The 21,185-nt window shown below is 42.6% G+C and overlaps 2 protein-coding genes across 3 annotated transcripts; one reads left to right on the top strand and one right to left on the bottom strand.

Moving 5' to 3' along the window:
- The first annotated feature begins 315 nt into the window (after window positions 1-315).
- On the top strand, window positions 316-12,091 carry apmap (adipocyte plasma membrane associated protein). 2 transcript variants are annotated; one of them, XM_083987768.1, is made up of 10 exons: window positions 316-573; window positions 1,735-1,854; window positions 1,961-2,076; window positions 3,650-3,742; window positions 4,973-5,089; window positions 6,477-6,634; window positions 6,945-6,961; window positions 7,606-7,740; window positions 8,663-8,855; window positions 10,292-12,091. In XM_083987768.1, the coding sequence occupies exons 1-10, from the start codon at window positions 482-484 to the stop codon at window positions 10,499-10,501; spliced, it is 1,251 nt and encodes a 416-aa protein (XP_083843894.1). In that variant the 5' UTR covers window positions 316-481; the 3' UTR covers window positions 10,502-12,091. The 2 variants fall into 2 exon arrangements, with proteins under 2 accessions (XP_083843894.1, XP_083843893.1); XM_083987767.1 differs by lacking the exon at window positions 6,945-6,961 and having other exon boundaries at window positions 6,477-6,651.
- Window positions 12,092-12,805: 714 nt separating this feature from the next.
- On the bottom strand, window positions 12,806-16,386 carry cst7 (cystatin f). The gene is made up of 4 exons (XM_083987672.1): window positions 16,281-16,386; window positions 15,893-16,089; window positions 14,631-14,747; window positions 12,806-13,042 (listed from the first exon to the last, which is right to left on the bottom strand). Exons 1-4 carry the CDS (start codon window positions 16,324-16,326, stop codon window positions 12,968-12,970), a joined length of 435 nt encoding a protein of 144 aa, XP_083843798.1. The 5' UTR covers window positions 16,327-16,386; the 3' UTR covers window positions 12,806-12,967.
- Between the last annotated feature and the right edge of the window lie 4,799 nt (window positions 16,387-21,185).

The raw sequence follows: 21,185 nt of genomic DNA, 5'->3' as shown, positions 1-21,185 counted from the left end.
TACAATTTTATTTTTCTTTCTTTCTCTTTTTTTATGTAGGCTATATTTTAGTTTTTTATTTAAAATTATTTAAAAAAAACAATTTTCTTTGACTTTCTGCAGGTTAAACATTTTTTTAAAGTATGTTTTTATCTCAATTTTAGTTTATATAATGATAATAATGAGTTATTGTTAATATATTATCATTGTATTTCTAATTGTTTATTTTATTTATTTTAATTGCTGAAGAGAAAGTGATGACAGTTTGTGGCTCTATGGTTTGTGGTGGTGGGACTTTTATTTTGAAGGGCAGCGGAAGTGTGGGTTGATGTAAACATCCTCGGTCGGATGCTCGGTTCACGGACCGGGTTCCTGCTCCTGTTTACCCGGTTGAAGCTGCTCGCTGCTCCTGTCCAGCTGCAGGTCCAGCTGCTGCAGGTCCACCACCGAACCGAGCCGAGCCGAACCGAACTGATCCGAATCCACGTCCTCGTCCAGCAGCATGAACGAGACGGAGGGGCTGCGGCTGCGGCGGCTGCACAGACCGCAGGTCATCACGGACGAGCTGCCCGAGCACCGCTACAAGGGGTCCGGGTAAGGACCAGAACCAGAACCAGGTCCGAGACCGGGACCGGGACCAGGTGATCCGTTAATGTCCCGGGACCGATGCAGCCCAACTATCGATCATTGATCAGGTTCTTCTGTGTGTGAATAGTGTAATAGATGTGTAACGTCAGTGACCGTGCACTGATGGTGAGAAAGTGCGCAGGTGCAGGTGATGACGTCAGGTTATTGATCAGCAGTGACGTAGTGATCGATCAGAGGGTGATTGGTTCCTGACAGGGGCGTTTCTAGACTCTCTGAGGCCCCTGGGCTAGAGGGAACTGTGAGGCCCCCCAGCCCCCACCGGGAACACAAACATTCACTGTTAATGAATCCAAAACGTCCCAAAAACTACTAATGATTCAGTTCTGCAAACTGACCCACCTCAGTCTCAGTCTCATGGTTTTCTATAAAACGAACCTTGGCTACTTTGGTCTAAAGTGTAAAAACATAGAGGGTTTGCAGTAACAGTTGTATAACTGTTACATTTTTTTCAGACTATTTTTTTGCGTCCAAGTCACGTGACTCTCAAGTTTCCGGCCGTGAGAACAAAAAACATATAAGATATTTCTATAATTTTTAGTGGAAATAAAAATGTTGAGGTAGCCTAGTTTCTGCATAAAAATGTCTTTTGATTACATTTCTAGCGAAAAATATATATTTTATTTTCATAATATTTGCTCAGTGAATGTAAATAATCATTCGCTTGCTTGTTTATTTTAGTCATTATGCATTGTGGTAAGGCAACAAAGGTGTTTTGAAAGCCTTTTTATAGTAATTAAAAATTATATATCTTTAATTTCTACAGTGATTCGTGTGTATGGTGCTTTGTTTATTAATAAAATGTAATTTATATTATATTATTACATGTTTTTATAGGCCTACATTTAATATGCTGGGGACAGAAATGGCGTTCTTTTGGTGGAATCGCCCATATTTAGTTCAGTAACGACGTGTTTGTTGCTGCTGTTTGACGTTTGAAAAAACATAGCAGATATTTCTATAATTTTTAGTGGAAAAATCAATATTTTGAGGTTTTTTCTGCATAAAAATGCCTTTTGATAACATTTCCAGCGAAAAATATATATTTTATTTTCATAATATTGGCTCAGTGAATGTACATAATCATTTGCTTGCTTGTTGTTTTAACAGTAGCACCTACAGTGGGAAGGTTTTCCAGGTGACGCTCATCTCTCTGGGCGGCTTCCTGCTCCTCCCGCTCCTCTTCATCATCTTCATCCTCGACTCTCCCATCCATCCAGAAGTCTTCAGGTGAGTCTGAAGCTGTGACACGTTGATGACAGGTTGCTATGACGTCATAACGAGCTGCTCTGACCTGACCCGTCTCCCCCCCCCCCCCCCCCCCCCCCCCCCCCAGTCTGAAGGAGCCCCCCGTGATGCGCGGCTGCTGGGAACCGAACCTGAAGCTCAGAGAAGCTCAGAGACTCTTCGAGGACCAGATTCTAGGACCCGAGTCCATCACCAACATCGGAGGTCAGTCTGTCAGTAACTGTGTTGCCACGGCAACGACAGACAGACAGACAAACCTGGTTCTAATGCAGAGGCTCGTGACCTCATCGTGACATCACAAATTGACCTCTGGCTAAGCCACGCCCCCAAACACGATGAGCCAATCACAGTGTGCATAGCTAGCCCATACACTAGGACATTCTCTGCTTCCACGTCCATTGAAATGCATTGCAGTTAGTCAGTTTTCATTGGTTTTTATATGTTTTTTCTTGACATTTTAAGTTTAAAATGGTCAAACGGTGTGCATGGGGTACATGCAACTCTGACACTAGGTATCCTGAGAGGCCACGGGGGGGATTTTTTTTACCTTTTCCTAAACCACATCTCAACCGAGAGAAGTGTCTGCTCTGGATAAAGTTATGCAGTAGACCACAACACCAACTAAACCTGGATAAACTTAACAAGGATGTCTACATCTGTTCTAAGTTAAGTCAACAACGTATTTGAGGCAACATATTGTCAGAGATGTTTAGATGTTAGCCAGTATCACAACTAAGCATAAAGTCCACTAGCTTAATGCTAACGTATAATGTAAAACTCCATAGACAGGCTAACAGAAGTTAGCCCGTCGCTATCGGCGTTTCGCGGCAACCGGCAGCCATAGCAGTAAAGTTAAGTGAAGTTTTGGTGACTTCCAGATGATATTTAATCTTTCTGTCTCTCCTGTGAAATGTCTCTACTGTGACAGCTGTTGCCATAGCAACTGTCACCGAATGTTGACTGTTTGTCCGAGTGAGTGGAGGGGGCGGGGCTTAGCCAGAGGTCAATTTCTGGCATCAATCAAGATGCTCCAGCTCAGATTCTATAGCTGCATTTCATTTGAACTCGATTTATATTTGAGAAAGTGAAAGTATAGATACAGTTATTTAAGATTGTCTGTGGTGTTTTTAATCATAATTTAAAAAAGAATAGTAGGCCTATTTGGTTAAAAAAATATTTTTATCAGTCTTTTTTTTTTAATCAATTACAAGACATTTCAGACGACCCCAAGGCTGAAAAACACTGTTCTAATGGTTTTTACTGGAACATTTTAAATGTTATAAACTGGAGGAGGAGTTCCTCAGGGCTCCGCCTTCGGACCATTGACCTTCAGTTTTTATTATTTAGATTTTATTTCCTGTCTAATTTTAATTTGTATAAATAGTTTTAGTTTAGTTTAGTTTAGTTTAGTTTAGTTTATTTATTTATTTCATTCATTTATCGAGCATAAAAACAAAAAAATAAAATAGACATTGACAATACTGTAACTCTTGAATGAACGGGGGCAGAAAGAAGCAAACTTATATTGTCTACCCCTTGTTACAAAGAATTAATTCACAAATTAGATAATAACGAACAAATAAAGTGACTTCTTGAGGAAACGGGAACAAAAGGTAAAAACTAAACATTCAGACAAAAAATCAAGCAGAAACAGATCGATTCAGATCAATAACTGCATCATTGATCAGCTGCATCAGTCATGAAGTTTCCTGACGTTCAGTGATGAAGATGAAGATGAAGATGAAGCTGACAGATGTTTCTCCTCCTCTGCCTCCAGATGTTTTCTTCTCTGGAACAGCCGACGGGAAAATCGTGAAGTTGGTCGGTCGCAGGATTCACACGGTGACGAGACTCGGGAAACTTCCCTGTGGTGAGAAAATCAAACGTCCACTACAACAACGACCTTTAACCTCCGTTTCAACTGGACTTTATTTTGAAGTCATGTGTGTTTCAGAGCTTTTATTTTGGTAGGCTGCATCTGGACTTTGCTTTAGTTCAAGGTTCAGTTTGTTTTGATTTAATGATTAATGGAGTTGGAGGTTTTGAACATTAAACTTCAGTTGGAAACTTTCACAACGAGCGACGACTCTGAGGAAACAGGAAACTAACACAACTGCAGGTTAGAGGGCTTTTATTGTGAAACAGGAAACTAACACAACTGCAGGTTAGAGGGCTTTTATTGTGAAACAGGAAACCGTAGCTGTGTCGGGGGGGGGGGGGGGGGGGGGGGTCGTGATGAGGAAGTTTGTTTGAAGCTTCCAGTAAATCTCACTGACGGTTGAAATGACCTTATTGTGGCGGGGCCTCCACTTCCTGGAACCAACAGAGCCTCAGCCCTTCAAAATAAAAGACGTACTGCATCCTGTTGGTGCCAGAAAAACATCAAAATAAATGAGACGTTTGTAGAAGAAAATAATATGAATGAATGAATGAAATTAGTTTATTTCAGTCATACAACACCAATATCTAAATCAACCATTTCTGTGAACAATTTAGCTCGCACATATTATACACAATTACACCCATACACACACAAAAAAGAAAATATCATACAGTGACTGAAAAGGGAAAGGGAAAGGCTTATATCTGCCTCTCCTCCTTTACACTCTATGAAATTAAATTACCTAGAATGTCAGCAGTCCAAAGTTATAAGATGAAAGTAATCATTACTGTATTTTATAATTTTTCATTATTTTACATTTCAAGGCTTTCTTAAAACACAACAAAGAACTACATGTCTTCAACTCATCACTGAGCTTATTCCACATTTTAACTCCTAAGACTGAAACACAATTGTATTTTATGTCAGTTCTCACTAACTTTACACATTTCAAAAATCAATAACCCTCTTAAATTATAGTATCCTTTTCTTAATTTAAATAACTGAAGGATACAAACTGGAAGGCTGTTGTTCTTTACTCGAAAAATGATTTCCATTGTCTTTAAGAACACAATATATGAACATTTTAATGCATTAGATCTTATAAATAGTGGGTTGGTAGGTTCACAATAGCGCTCATGGTTTATTATTCTAATTACTCTTTTTTGAAGTTTGATTATAAATAATTATAATAAATATAAATATCTGGTTCTGGTTCAGGTTCTAAGGAGGAGGAGTCGAGCTGCGGCCGACCTCTGGGGATCCGAGTCGGACCCAACGGGACTCTGTTCGTGGCCGACGCCTACCTGGGCCTGTTCGAGGTCAACCCCACCACAGGTGAGTCAGAGAGGAAAGGAGCGCTGTGATTGGCCGGTGAGATCAGGTGAACACAGTCACAGCTGAGTCAGAGAGCGGTTTCACCAAGGGGGTAGATCGGACTACACGCTGGCGTAGCTCACAGTCGGCCATATTGGAACGGGCAACTGTCTCTGACTCTGGCTGCAGTTACAGTGCAGTAGATGGTGATCCAGTCATCTGCACTAAAAAAACGATTCATAACTCTGTGAAAAATAAATCAGTATGTAGCTATCACTTTAACTATTTGCATAATGTCACTATAATATTACTTTTACAAAAAAAAGTACATGATTAAACTGATCCGTGATTTTAAGTAGCTGCATCATAACTGCATAGACGTTCATAAAAAATCAAACCGTTTTGAAATCGGACAATAACTGAGCAAGTTCTGGTCATTATAGCAGAACATGCAGCAGAGGCTTAATGCTCTGAGGGAGAGAGTTGACCTTACCAAGATGGCCGCCGTACTGGCTATGCTTTGTCATTGGGCAGCAGCGGCGGATGAGTCATCTAGTCTTTTTATATATATCTATGGGTTTCACACTGGCGGCGCTCCGGCACGGTTCTGGTTCCCGAACGCAACTTTGAACCGGCCGGCGCGTTCAGACTAAAAAAATGATTGGTTCGGAATCTGAAAAGTCGGTTTGCAGCGGAACCAAAAAATAGTTTGTTTTTCCTCGCGAACTGTGACATCATCAGTGGGCGAGTCACTTAGGACGAGCAGGAAAGCAGCAGGAAACTGTAACCATGTTATATACAGTAGCTTAGTAAAATAAAACTGGTCGGTTCATTGTAAAACATGTATTTCTTGATGTAAATGTGGTGGTTTGTGTCCGTAGGCTCCAGAGCCCCGAGGCAGCGCTGCTCTTCTGTCCAATACACACAGGAAGCTTCACTTTACATTCAGACTAACTAATGCTACTGATACAGCTGTTAGATTTCATCACTGAGACCAACATTTATCTCCTAGAAATAATTTAACCAGTCGGTGGTAAACCTCTAAAAACCTGCGGGTAAGTTAATTAGCGATGGTTTTCTCCCCCGGGATGAGGACGGAGGTTGGCCGGCCGAGCAGCTCTGCAGACCGGCTGCTGCCTCTGTGACGAGCCGGTCGCTGCAGAGCTTCACTTCTCTGAAAAACATCGGAGCAAACTTCTAAACAGCCGTCGTTTGGATCAACTGGCCGTAGATTTGGGATCTAAACAGTTACTTTCTCACATGAAAACATATTAAAACGAGTAATATAACTAGTTACTTTTTCTAGGGAGTAATAAAGTAATGTAAGGCATTCCTATCTTTGAGAGTAATATGTAATATGTAATCTATTACTTTTTTGAGTAACGAGCCCGATCCCTGGTTGCTTTAGGCGAGGCGACGCGGCTGGTGTCGGGGGGGCAGCTGGTTGGCGGCCGGCCGCTGTCCTTCATCAACGACGTGGCGGTGACTCAGGACGGGAGGAAGCTGTACTTCACCGACTCCAGCAGCAGGTGGCAGCGCAGAGACTACATGAAGCTCATCATGGAGGCTACAGCCGATGGCCGGTAAGACCGTTAATATAATACATCTACGGTAAGACCGTTAATATATATACATCTACGGTAAGACCGTTAATATAATACATCTACGGTAAGACCGTTAATATATATACATCTACGGTAAGACCGTTAATATAATACATCTACGGTAAGACCGTTAATATAATACATCTACGGTAAGACCGTTAATATAATACATCTACGGTAAGACCATAGATATATAGATACGTCTATATCTATGGTCTATATCTATATCTATATATATACATCTATGAGACTACCTGCAGCTCATCATGGAGGCCACGGCCGACGGACGGTACCACTTCCTGCTGAAACCTTTCACAATAAGACAAGAATATTCACTGTAGACACTGAGATGATGTTTAACATAACATAACATAACCTTCTATTCCTTCTTTCCTTCCTTTCTCCCTTCCTTCTCTCCACAATCCTTTTTCCCTTCCTTCCTTCCCTTCATCCTTACTTCTTCTTCCTTCCTCTTTTGATCCAAGTGACCTGATCTGTTCCCTATACCTCCATCTTTCTTTCCTCCCTTCTTCCTTCCTTGAATGAATCTGTTCTCTCCCTCCATCTTTCTTTACTTCCTTTTTCCCTTCCTTCTTTCCACAATCCTTTTCCCTTCCTTCCTTCCTTCCTTCCTTCCTTCCTTCCTTCCAGGAGGGTTAATATTTAAAGCTTTTATTAAATGAACTTTATGAATTTTAAAGATTCATTTCAACAATCGACTTCCTGCAGCCAGGAGTTTCACAATAAAAGCCTCTGAGTGACCCAGGTGTGTGTGTGTGTGTGTGTGTGTGTGTGTGTGTGTGTGTGTGTGTGTGTGTGTGTGTGTGTGTGTGTGTGTGTGTGTGTGTGTGTGTGTGTGTGTGTGTGTGTGTGTGTGTGTGTGTGTGGTGTGTGGTGTGTGTGTGTGTGTGTGTGTGTGTGTGTGTGTGTCAGGGTGTTGGAGTTGGACCTGGAGACCCGTGAGTTGACGGTGGTGATGGAGAACCTGCGCTTCCCCAACGGCATCCAGCTGCTGCCAGATGAGGAGTCGGTGCTGGTTGCCGAGACGACGATGGCCCGTATCCGCCGGTAACCAAGCCCCCCCCCCCCCCCCCCGTCTCACCTCTAGGAACTAAAAAGATGAACTGGACAGAAACAAACTAATATTGATTTAGTTACAGAGTTACAGAACAGATGATCTCCGTGACGACTGTTAAATAACTGTCTCTGTGATGGAGGAGGCTTCTCTCTCTCTTTCTCTCTGTTGCCACGGAAACCAGCTGGCCTCGTTTTACCCGCATGAAGAGAGAGAGAGAGAGAGTGTGTGTGTGTGTGTGTGTGTGTGTGTGTGTGTGTGTGTGTGTGTCGGGTCAGTGGTTGTAGTGGGAGGTGTTGGGTTATTTTCATCCTTCCTGCTAAACAGGAAACAAGTCAAACTACATCTGTATAATATAATGTTATATAATGTAATATAATGTAGTGTAATAAAACATAAAATAATGTAATATAATATAATGTTATATAAAATAACGTAATGTAATATAATATAACATAATATGATATAATATAATGTAAAATAATGTACCGGTAATATAATATGATACATAATATAATATAACATAACATAATGTAATAATTATGTAATTATGTAAACATAGTGTAATGTAATGTAACATAATATAATGTAATGTAGTGTAATATAACGTAAAATAATGTAATATGATATAATATAACGTAATGTAATGTAATATAGCGTAATATAATAAAATGTAATGTATGTAATATAATATGATATAATATAGCATAATATAATATAATATAATGTAATGTAATATAATATATGATATAATGTAATATAGTATAATATAATATAATGTAACGTAATGTAATTTAATTAATATAATATAATAACTTTACATTAAACTCTTGTATTTCTCATCTGTAGCTGCAGTTTGAACATTAATAAATTAATAAAATAACCCACAGTTTGTTGATGTCGTGGTGCGTTCAGGGTCCATGTTGCGGGTCTGAATAAAGGTGGGATGGACACCTTTGTGGACAACCTGCCCGGTTTCCCTGACAACATCCGGCCCAGCTCCACCGGCGGCTACTGGGTTGCCATGGCGGCGGTGCGGCCCAACCCGGGCTTCTCCATGCTGGACTTCCTGTCGCAGAGACCCTGGATCAAGAAGCTCATCTTCAAGGTGAGACAGAGGCCACGCCCCCTTTGGACACGCCCCCTCACACTGCTCTCTGATTGGCTGCAGGCCACGCCCCCTCACCCTGCTCTCTGCTCTGATTGGCTGCAGACAAATACTGATCTGACCTGACTAACTAACCCCCTCCTCTCCTATCTAGCTACATATATTAAAGCAGATATCAGTGGAATGTTTTTGTTAATATAAGTCCTAAATAGTCCTATTTTCCGTCAGCAATCACTTACATGAAGTATTTCAGCCTAAACACGAGTCTCTCCGTCACTCTGCTCTGCTGTAACCCGAGGAGAAAATTTTCCTTGTGGGATACAAGTGTTATCCAATGAGGAGAGAGAACGGCATGAAGGGCTGTGTGTGCAGCCAAGGGATGCGCGTGAATGTGGTGACGTAGCACGAGGACCAATTGATGCCTGACAAGGGCGGGGGCTGCTAACTCATGGTGCGTTCAAAGAAACTCGTACTTTGTGTTTTTCCTTCCTGTGAAGTCATACCAGTTCGATCTGGTACGAGTTCACGGGTCGGAAGTTACGAGTGGCCGTTATAGGGAACTTTCACAGACAACAGGATGGTAAAAACACGAGCTACGGGTTACCTGGAACGCTACCAAGTCGTAGTTGTGACTTGAAGCTGTAACTTACGGTTTCAAAAGCCTGCCTTGAACGCAGCATTAGCCGAAACGGCCGTGAAGCTGATATCTGCTTTAATTGTAACCTAAACTTCAGTGAAAACACGACTATATTTTTAAAACCTGTAACCAACGTCTCCATCTACTGCGCCAGCTCAACTCCTTCAGAGTGAGCAGCACATTATGGAAACAGTTTGAACCTGACAGAGGGCATCTTAACTTTTAACATGGCAATGTGGTAGCTATGGTAATCTAAACATTAAAGGAAGAAGCAGCTGCAGAGAATAGTAAACCTAGCCTCAAACTTCATAGGGACAAGACAGAAACAATTGACCTCTGGCTAAGCCCCGCCCCCTCCACTCACTGGGACAAACAGTCAACATTCGGTGACAGTTGCTATGGCAACAGCTGTCACAGTAGAGACATTTCACAGGAGGCAGTTGATGATTTTTGGAGACAGAAAGATTAAATATCATCTCCAAGTCACCAAAACTTCACTTAGCTTTACTGCTATGGCTGTCGGTAGCGACGGGCTAACTTCTGTTAGCCTGTCTATGGAGTTTTGCATTATACGTTAGCATTAAGCTAGCGGACTTTATGCTTAGTTGTGATGCTGGCTAACATCTAAACATCTCTGACAATATGTTGCCTCAAATACGTTGTTGACTTAACTTAGAACAGATGTAGACATCCTTGTTAAGTTTATCCACGTTTAGTTGCTGTTGTGGTCTACTGCATAACTTTATCCTTTGCCCCTCCCCCTCCCCCTCCTCTCCCCCCCCCCCCCTCTCCTCCTCAGCTCTTCAGCCAGGAGGTGCTGATGAAGTTCGTCCCTCGCTACAGCCTGGTGGTGGAGCTGCACGACGGCGGCGTGTGCACGCGGAGCTTCCACGACCCGAGCGGCGCGGTGGCGGCGTACGTCAGCGAGGTGCACGAGCACGACGGCAGCTTGTACCTGGGCTCCTTCCGCTCGCCGTACGTGGCCAAGCTGGACCTCAGCAAGGTGTAAGACAGGTGTAGAGGAGGAGAACGGAGAGAAACAACCCAAAAGACGTTTGAGCCCGAAGGGGGCGGAGCCTGAGACCAGGACGCAGCCGAGGGGGCGGGGCATGTCGTCACGGCAACCGACCCACCGACCGACCGATCGCTGGTCGTCTCCAGGGGGACGGACTGATTATTATTGATTCTTTGTTTACAGATTACGAACAAACGTCGAGGCTCTTTGTTGCCACGGAAACGTGACGTCACACAACCGCCACTTATTGATTATTTATTTATTAATTGAACTAATTGCTGAGGTGTTGCTGCCGAGCTCTGCTCTGATTGGACGGCTGCTGATTCAGTTTATCCTTTCGTCCGTTTGTGAGTGTTTTTTTTTCTGACTTTGGAGAAAAATAAGTTTGTGTTTGATTATTGATCGTTATTGATCGTTATTGATCGTCAGGTTGAGGTTTCTGTTTTAGCTGAATTAGCATCCGGTGTGTTTCTGTGTTCAGGTGAAACACACAAAGTGTTGGATGGGGTTGTCCAGGTGGTGGTGGGGGGCGGGGCTTAGTTGTGACATCACTAAGTGACAGGAAGTCTTGATGGCTGGTTTTTAAAGGGACAGTTCAACATTTAGTCTGACCCTCCTCTCTCCATAATCCCTATAGTCATAGCAGTAGGTTCGTTACCTTTAATTGTCGGTGCATGTTGTTTTTAGAACGGCGGAGCAGAGCCGTGAGCTGCTCAGAGCTACGCTACGGAGGCTCATTATGAGATTTCTTGGTTTCCCTCATCAAACTCATCAAATACACAATCCAACAACTCCACAACACTCTGGTGGACAAGTTGTGAGCTGCACATTCACCACACTATGAGATAATAACACAACGTTACCACACAGAGTTGTTTTAGAGGGAAATACAGCCGGAACTACATTCCAGACACGGCTGCTGCTGGGCGGAGGGATTTCAGAAGAGAAAGTAGTTCAGAGTATTTGCTTCGTGTGTCGTAATGTTATTTCAAAACAACATGCAGCGATAATTAAAGGTGATGAACCTACTGCTGGGGGTTATGTTGAGAGGAGGATCTGACTAAATGTTGAACTGTCCCTTTAAAGGCACAGTTTCTGAATACAGGCTGTGTGCATTTCTCTGTGGACTGAGGCTTTGATACTTTCACAGTATTAATATAAAACTAAAGCTGCTTTATAATCACACTACACATGGACATCTGTCTTTACGCTTCACTTTGTGTTAATTAGCATCGTTAGCATCGTTAGCATCTGGTCTGGTTCAGAGTCATTGATCATTGATCATTGGTCCAGTTTCTCCACCTGCAGCTTTAGGCTCCGCCCCCTCAAACACCTGAATCTGAAGGAACAAGAAAATAAAAATGAAAAATAAAAACAGGAAAGAATCGAAGCACTGATCTGTCCGTCATCTGACCGGGGGGCGGGGCTTAGCAAACAGGAAGTAGAACAACGAGCTCTGACTGATGAACTCTGTGACCTCGTTAGTTTTATGTGTTTCTGGTTTCTCTCCTGCTTTTAATGGAGACGTGATTGTTACCGTGGAAACAGCTTCAGAGTCGTTTAATAAAAACTGAGTCGAATCCGTTTGAACAAACTCGTTACTGTGTTTTTATTCTCTGATGATGAAACTCAAACCTCACATGAACCGGTGTTTAACCGGATGTTTAATGATCAATATCATTTAGATTAATCGATTTAGCTAATTAATAATTAATAAACATGAGTTGTAATGCATCTGAGAAATATTATCATTAATTATATTATTAAAGGGACAACCAGGAGTTTCTATTTGGTTATAAAAGAGTCTCATATTAATGTGGATGAATCTCCGTTACCACTTGTTAATGGTCCATTTTAGATAAATCTATGGTTTTGTCTCTATGGTTATTTTGTTATTATTAGTGGTGGTGGAAATGCTGGGCGAGCCGACCAGCGTTTCTTTACTTTCGGTTTCGTGGCGAGTCATGAGAATAACGCCGCCGAATCTCCGTTTATGGTGGGAACTACGACGGTATGTGATCGTCTTCCAACCTCTGACTTTAATTCTTGATGAATGAAAACATGAGTCTGTCTTGCACCGGTCAAAGAATTTCACGGTGCGGAGGCTCATAAATGTAGTGAAAACACTTCACTTTTACAAAACTCCTCGTTGTCCCTTTAAATCACATAAAGTTAAATATTTCAGACAGTTCACAGAGTTTTAATTAAAAACAAAAACAGAAAATCAACCAAATGAAGTGATTGTATTTTATTGATCTGATATATTTTCATCATAAATCCTCTAATAATTCAGTTTTACATGAAACATCTGGAAGAACCAGTGACTTGAGAGAATCCGGTCCAACTGTTGTTCTGTCCTCTGACCAGCAGGGGCCTCGAACGCACCACAGCTCCAGTCTGAACCGCATCGGGGTTTATCAGTTTGATGATCAGAATCAGAGATCTGGATGTGGATGTGGATCAGCAGGTGAACTTCTGGATCGTGGTCTGGTTTCTCCAGGGAACCACCCAGGCCTCCAGGTGACACTGGAACGACTGGAAACACAAACACACACGACCTTTCATAATAAAAGTCTTTTACTGGAACACACACACACACACACACACACGCACACACGCACACACAACCTTTCACAATAAAAGTCTTCTACTGGAACACACACACACACACACACACACACACACACACACGCACACACACACACACACACACACACACACACACACACACAACCTTTCACAATAAAAGTCTTCTACTGGAACACACACACAAAACCTTTCACAATAAAAGTCTTCTACTGGAACACACACACAAAACCTTTCACAATAAAAGTCTTCTACTGGAACACACACACACAACCTTTCACAATAAAAGTCTTCTATTCGTCATTTGTTGTTTTTGTATGATGAAGGGGTATTAGGTCACATCATAACTCCATAACCATTATAAACCAGGGTGTGTATGGTGTTTCTATCTATCTATCTATCTACCAGGAGGCAGTAACATGAAACTGGGTGTGGATAGTGTGCATAGTGGATTTATAACGATCTGCAAATAAATGAATTTTATATGAAAACAGAAACTAGTGAGAAAAAACCAGACGCACTGACACCAGGAAATAGAAACATGAGGTGTGTTTGTGTTTCCATCACACCTGGAAATGAGTAAAACCTAAATATCATTATATTAAAAGCTGCTAATGGAAACGAATATGTTTCTAAAAACCTCTCAGATATCACTAAAACATCTTTACACTGTCATCAGGAGGTTTGTCAGATGTGTCGATATCAAAGTGTGATGGAAACTGGTCTGAGTCGTTTCCACCAACCGGGTTATTTTAATAAAACTTAGTTGTGTGAGGTCCAGTCGTTCAACTCAGCTGGTGTCACACAGTAACACGTCCCTGTGAAACACCAGACAACAGTTCCTTCTGCTACAGAGACTTCACCAGAGTTACAGCTCAGTCACTAACAACAACTCCTCCCTATGGAAACAGACCTGTATGGAGCTAAGACTCTGTCACCAGGCAGACAAAAAAAAAAGACAAAGATTTGGAATGAATTTACAAATACAAAATAATATTTTCAGATAATTGAACATTTTTTCCAGCCGGCCAAAACACTATTTACGCCATTTTTCAAATCAGAGATTGGCCCTTTCAAAACTCAGGTTTCAACACCTCGACACTTTTTTCTAAATATATTCACACAAGTTTTCAGATCTCCATCTACAAGCTTTCAAAACGGGATAACAAAATGATACTGTAGGAGAATTGTGCCAAATTTTGAACTCTGAAAGTGTGTTGTTGAAACACTGTAAAAAAAACAGTGCTGTAGTTGTAGAGAAGTGAAAGAAAAAAACAAAGAAACGCTGCAGAGATTTGAAATGAAAATTCAAATATAAAATAATGTTTTCAGAGATTGGAATTTTTTTTTCAGCCTTTTAAAACTATTTACACCTTCAAAAAGACTTAGTTCAGAAGTTTCAAATCTTTTGTAGCCTACGCTTTCAAACACGGAGTTTCAAGCCTTCAACAGTTTTTCTTTCAGTTTTGCCTCATGGCCGTGTGTTCAGTGTGTGTGTGTGTAGTGGATAGTGTGTGTGTGTGTGTGTGTGTGTTACCTGCTGCAGCGGTCCCGGCGGCTGCAGCTCACACCGGTCCAGGTCTTCGTGGTCTCGTTTGTGACAGACGGTTCTGGAGATCTGCAGCTCCACGATGTACCTGAGGCCTCGGACCACCTGCACCATGGAGACAGAGACAGCCCGTTGCCATGGTGACGTCACATGCATGATGTCATCCTTTTTTTTTCTTCTTTTTTTTACTAATAGTGCCATATAGTGTAAAGACATACAGATACTACAGACAAACTACAGGGCTGCAACGTGGGTGACTAACAAATAAAAATGCTGTTACAAATAACAGCATCATACAAACAAGACTTCAAATAGGCAAACAGAGAGGAGACAAGAACAAAACAAGACACATATAAATATATACATATGATAATAGTAATAAAATTAGTAAATTTCATTAGTAAAATGAAAAAAGAAGTATATATATACTGTACAGTATATAATGAAGAAATAAATACAAATAGAATGTGAAAATAAAGAATAAAAGGTAGGTAAAGGTTTATTTTTCTCTTGTGAGAGTGTGCATGTGTGAATGACTTCTTGTGTAAGATTGCAGAGAAAGTGCAGAGGGAATGAGAGAATGTGATGGATGTATGAGAAGGAGGTGGAGATAAGGGGGAAGAGACAGATGAGAGACAGGAAAAAGTCAAATAGACTCGTAAGTAAGAATAGGGAGTAACGTTGTTTTAGAGCCCCAGCTGCCCCGGGGGCAGGAGGAGGGTGGGACTGGAGGGGTATCAATTAATTAAAGCAGCAGTAAGTGATCCGGTGGTTTTGTCTAACTTCCTGTCAGCAGATGGAGTTAGCAGCCCCCGCCCTCGTCATGGATCTATTGGTCCTCGTCCCTACGTCACCACATTCAGGCGCATCCCTTGGCTGCACACACAGAGAGGACTGCCCCTTTATGCCGTTCTCTCTCCTCATTGGATAAAAACTGTAGGATACGATAAATGTTTTCTCCTGGGCTCAGAGCAGAGCAGAGTGACTGACAGACCCGTGTTTCAGACCAAACACTCTATAGAAGTGATTGCTGTCGGAAGATACAACTATTTAAGACTTATATTAACACAAATATATCACTTACTTCTGCTTTAATCTGACGTCACATACATGATGTCACCCTGACAGAGGGAGCTCAGGTGTGTGTGTGTGTGTGTGTGTGTGTGTGTGTGTGTGTGTGTGTGTGTGTGTGTGTGTGTGTGTGTGTGTGTGTGTGTGTGTGTGTGTGTGTGTGTGTGTGTGTGCGTCACCTGTCTCTGAGCTCTGTGAATGGCCGACGGCCTGAAGAGGAAGGCGTCGTTTGATTGGCTGTTGAAGGAGCGTGCGGCGGTGAGGGCGAGCTGCTGGACGCCGCGGTCGTTCCTGCTGATGTTCGACGGAGAGCCGGGCATCAGGCGGTCGCCATGACGACGGCCGCCGCTCACCACGGCGCCCAGGAGGCGGAGCTCTAGAGAGGAAACACACACACACACACAGGATGTTGTAACAAAGATGGCCGCCGTAACATCACATCACAGGTTGTTGCAGCAGCTCGTTGTTCTCAGGTGTTTCCATGGAGACGGTGTGACGACGAATCCCATCCCAGTGTGTGAAGGAAACAGGAAACAGGAAGTGTGTGTGTGTGTGTTTGTTTCTTACCGAGGACGGTGAGCAGAGAGACGAGCAGCAGCGTCTTCACTCCCATGATCCTCTCTGTCTGTCTGTCTGCGTCTTCTACTTCCTGTTGAGCAGCTCTCACACACACACACACTCACACACACACACACACTGAGCAGCTGCTGCCTGTGGCTTCCTGTACCTGAGCCTCTGAGGGGGGCGGAGCTTAGAGCAGCAGCGCTCCACTTCCTCCTTCTGTCAGCTGGTCACATGACAACACTCAGCCAATCAGAGGCATCGATCCTCCCCCCTCCACTTCCTGTTCCTTCCTCATCCAGAAGTAAAACATGAATAACATGGTGTTATATTAAAAGACGAACAGTTGGATTTAAGGATAAATGTCTTACTAATCCTTTAGCCAAATTCTTTATTCACAAAGCCAAATATCTAAAACCTCCATCTTCACATACTTTTTAAATGAATTCCATCTCCATATTAAGTCCCTAAAATGTATTAAGTCCAAACCAAACATGCCAAAGACCTCTACTCAATGTTCAAAAATGATCTGACTAATGTAGCATAACAACTGTTTAATCCTGGATGATTTAATGTATGTTTTAATTTATTTATTTACTTTTTTATATATATATAAAAAATATATATTCTATATTTGATATGAGTTTGTTTTGTTTTTTACTCACTTATCTTAATCTTTGTTTATTTAATATTATTCTTAATTCTTATCTCTGAAACATGATGTCTGCTCTTGTTACATTTTGGACAGATATAATATTTGCCTGACTAGTTTGTAAATGCATTTGTTTAAAATTTTAAAAAAGAGTCTTGTATAAAAAAAAAAAAAAAAAAAAAGTAAAACATGAATAAAGACACAGAGATATTATTGATTATTTCAGAGATGAATGAACTGGATTAGTGGTTAATAATGAATATGAATAAAACCTCCAAAGAGGACTACAGTTCCCACAATGCACTGCTGCAGCAGCAGGAAGAGCAGCGGCTGAAGGAGACACGTTGATGAATCAGACTGATCTTCTGATCCACAAACTTTAAACAAGATTTACCAGATTTTTTTTAAATTATTCAACTGATTTTCACTCGTTTATTATTTAAAGTCCCAGTCTGTAACTTATTTGTCTTTTTATGATCAAAAATCAAACCTGTCTTTCATAAATGCGTATTTGACTGAAGGTGAATCACAGCTGCTACAAATGAAAGCTTTCTGGTTCCTTAGAATGAGTTGTTACAAGTCGTTACAAATACATAAGTGGGCGACGCACCGAACCGAGGCGGCCATGTTGCATCGTGACCGTAGGTAACCACGGAAACGGCCTGTTAAAACCGTCACCACTGTGTAGTGTGAGGAAGGACGGAGGCACTGGTGTTGCATTCAGGTGCAGTCAGGCAGACGGCCGTCGGCAAACCAACCGGATGTCATGTTACTAAAACGATACCACATCACCATGACAACATGTTGTCAGACCACATCACCATGACAACATGTTGTCAGACCACATCACCATGACAACATGTTGTCAGACCACTTGTTTATCCTGTTACATGCAGCGTCTGTTGTCTGTCTGACGTCTGCCCCATTTCACCTGAATGCAACATCAAGAATACGTTCAGATATGCAACCGCACCGCTAGATGGGGGAATTCCTACGTACTGTACCTTTAATCTTTGTTTTTACACCGTTATCAGAAACATAATTATTGATCTTTCAAAAGAAGTTTCAACACAAACAGACGTTTCCGTGGAAACACAACATTTAGTTTTTATTAGCAAGCACTTAAAGTTCAGAGGATTAAAAAAACAAAACAACCAATCACAGAGCAGCTCTGCTTGTTTTGCAGCTGGGCCGGAAGTGTGTGTGTGTGTGTGTGTGTGTGTGTGTGTGTGTGTGTGTGTGTGTGTGTGTGTGTGTGTGTGTGTGTGTGTGTGTGTGTGTGTGTGGATGGAGCTAAGCTTACAGTTTCCCCCCGTTTCCAGTGTTTGTGCTAAGCTAGGCTAACCAATGATCAGTTGATTAATCAATGAGCCGATCGATCAGACGGTCGTTAGCCTCGGTCGGCGCAACCAGCCGGTGAACGGGTGAGGATGACATCACAGCTGCGGCTGATGACATCACAGCTGCGGGCGATGACATCACAGCTGCAGGTGTGACTCTACAACAACTACAGGTGAGATGTTTCAGCCCTTTAGCCCAGAGTTCAATGTGAAGCTGCCGAGAACGAGTCTGGACCGACTTCCTGTTCCCCACACGGACCTGAGAGCCAGTCACAGAGCGGTCCAATCACAGAGCAGCCAATCACAGAGCGGCCAATCACAGAGCAGCAGTGTTGCCAACTTGGCGACTTTGTCGCTAAATCTGGCGACTTTCCAACCCCTCTTGGTGACTTTTTTTGTCAAAAGCGACTAGCGACAAATCTAGCGACTTTTTCCCGTGATATTACAAACGTTTCTGGACCTGAAATCACGTTATCACAGCTGTTTTCAACGAGCAGCGGCGCTGCCGCGGGCACTCACAGGTAGTCAGCCTACACACAGTAGTGTCACGGAGCTGCCTCCGCTGCATTCAGAGACGCTCTGCTCCACGCCACAGACATAAAGCCGCGCACCCCCCCCCCCCCCCCCCCCCCCCCCGCTGAGATAATGACGTCATTTAGCGACTTTTAGCGACTTTTACGACAGCCAATAGCGACTTTGCTTTCTGGGGAGTTGGCAACACTGCAGAGCAGCCAATCACAGACCGGCCAATCGCAGAACGGCTAGTAACCTCATCCTGACACTGCTCAGCTGGTTTGAGTTAAAGCTTCAGTCAAATGTGAATTTAATTTAGTTTCACATTAAAGGGACAACAAGGAGTTTCTCCATCAGCAGAACGAAAAATTCCGCGACAATAAAAAAGTTTCATATTAATGTGGATGAATCTCCGTTACCACTTGTTAATGGTCCATTTTAGATAAATCTATGGTTTTGTCTCTATGGTTATTTTGTTATTATTAGTGGTGGTGGAAATGCTGGGTGAGCCGACCAGCGTTTCTTTACTTTCGGTTTCGTGGCGAGTCATGAGAATAACGCCGCCGAATCTCCGTTTATGGTGGGAACTACGACGGTATGTGATCGTCTTCCAACCTCTGACTTTAATTCTTGATGAATGAAAACATGAGTCTGTCTTGCACCGGTCAAAGAATTTCACGGTGCGGAGGCTCATAAATGTAGTGTGAAAACACTTCACTTTTACAAAACTCCTCGTTGTCCCTTTAAATTTGTCTTTAGTTCACGGCTTTAACCTGGAGACGTCTGTGATTGGTCGGTCAGGACGACACGTCACTCGTAGTGATAGTCGAGGTTATAGACCGAATCTCCTTGTTGTTTACATTCTACTTCCTGGTAGAAAACCAGCTGTAATGTGAATGAGATCAATAGTAACGAACCAGAGTTTAGCTATATATCGTATTTTTCACGCCCTATCACCGTTTAGACAAATCTGAAATGATTGAAGAAATATTACTATTTCTGTGTGTGTTTTGTGTTGCTATGTGTTGTATTTATTCAGTTTGGGGGAATCACAGTGTCTAGAAAGCATCAGTGGCTCAGCTGACAGGGACAGCTAACGGTAGCTAAGCTAACGGTAGCTAAGATAACGGTAGCTAAGCTAATGGCGGTAGCTAAGCTAACAGTAGCTAAGCTAACAGCAGGACGTCAGCTGTTAAAACCCTCCCGTTGTCGGACACAACATGAAACTACTCCAGTTAGCTCAGTCATGTTGGAACTCAGATATCCGCTGGAGAAAATATTTGTTCATGGAGCGTTTATTGAGTCACTGAGTTATTAAATTAAACAGGTAGCTAACCGTTAGCCCGGCTAATCTATGATAACCATGACTAATTACAAAAATGTGCACACGTAAATAGTAATGTTTGTCCAATCATTGGTTTTATAAACTTTACAAACATCAGATTAGTCTAAACGGTGATATAGTGACATGAAAAATTAGATAAATATAATGAAACTCTCCTCCGTCACTATTGTTCTCATGCTGGTTTTCTACCAGGAAGTAGTTGTAAACAACAAGGAGATTCGTCCTATTGGACATTCTTTAGTGAGCCACCTGCAGCAGATTCAGGCTGCGCCCCCCCAAGACTTCATTTAAAACGTGACTCAGACGCTTTATTTTGAAAATCTTCACCAATTTTCACCAATTTTCAAAATAAAGCGACCTCTCCACTGACTCCGCCCACAGTTAGCTGTTAGCTTAGCATCAGGCTAGTTGAGGGGAGCAGGACGGCGGTCGCTGAGATCTGTAAACATTAAGCCTCAAACATCTGTCTGTTTGTTTCCCTCACCCTGTGGTGCCGGCCGGGTGGAGACGGACGGTTTCCCTCACCCCGTGGTGCCGACCGGGTGGAGACAGACGGTTTCCCTCACCCTGTGGTGCCGACCGGGTGGAGACAGACGGTTTCCCTCACCCTGTGGTGCCGACCGGGTGGAGACAGACGGTTTCCCTCACCCTGTGGTGCCGACCGGGTGGAGACAGACGGTTTCCCTCACCCTGTGGTGCCGACCGGGTGGAGACAGATGTTTGATCTGGATCTGATGGTGATTGTGATCAGACCTGGAGCTCAGAACATCTGCACATGGACTGAGACGCATCATGTGACCAAACAGAAACGAGCAGAGAAATAATCCACACAGAGAAAACAACTGTTCAATAAGAGAGATCCAGTTCCTTGGGATCTAGTCTCTGGGATCCAGTCTTAGGGTCCAGTCTAATGATACAGTTTTGTAATCCAGTTTTGTAATCCAGTTTTGTAATCCAGTTTTGTAATCCAGTCTTTGTGATCCAGTTTTATGATCCAGTCTCTAGGATCCAGTCTTGTCTCCGAGTAGTGAAATGGTACTCCGATACCGCCTAGGCCGAGC

Source organism: Trachurus trachurus (assembly GCF_905171665.1).
Source record: "Trachurus trachurus genome assembly, chromosome: 15".
Taxonomy (NCBI): domain Eukaryota; kingdom Metazoa; phylum Chordata; class Actinopteri; order Carangiformes; family Carangidae; genus Trachurus; species Trachurus trachurus.
The sequence above is the reverse complement of the archived record's forward strand: the minus strand, read 5'-3'. Positions and strand labels throughout refer to the sequence as shown.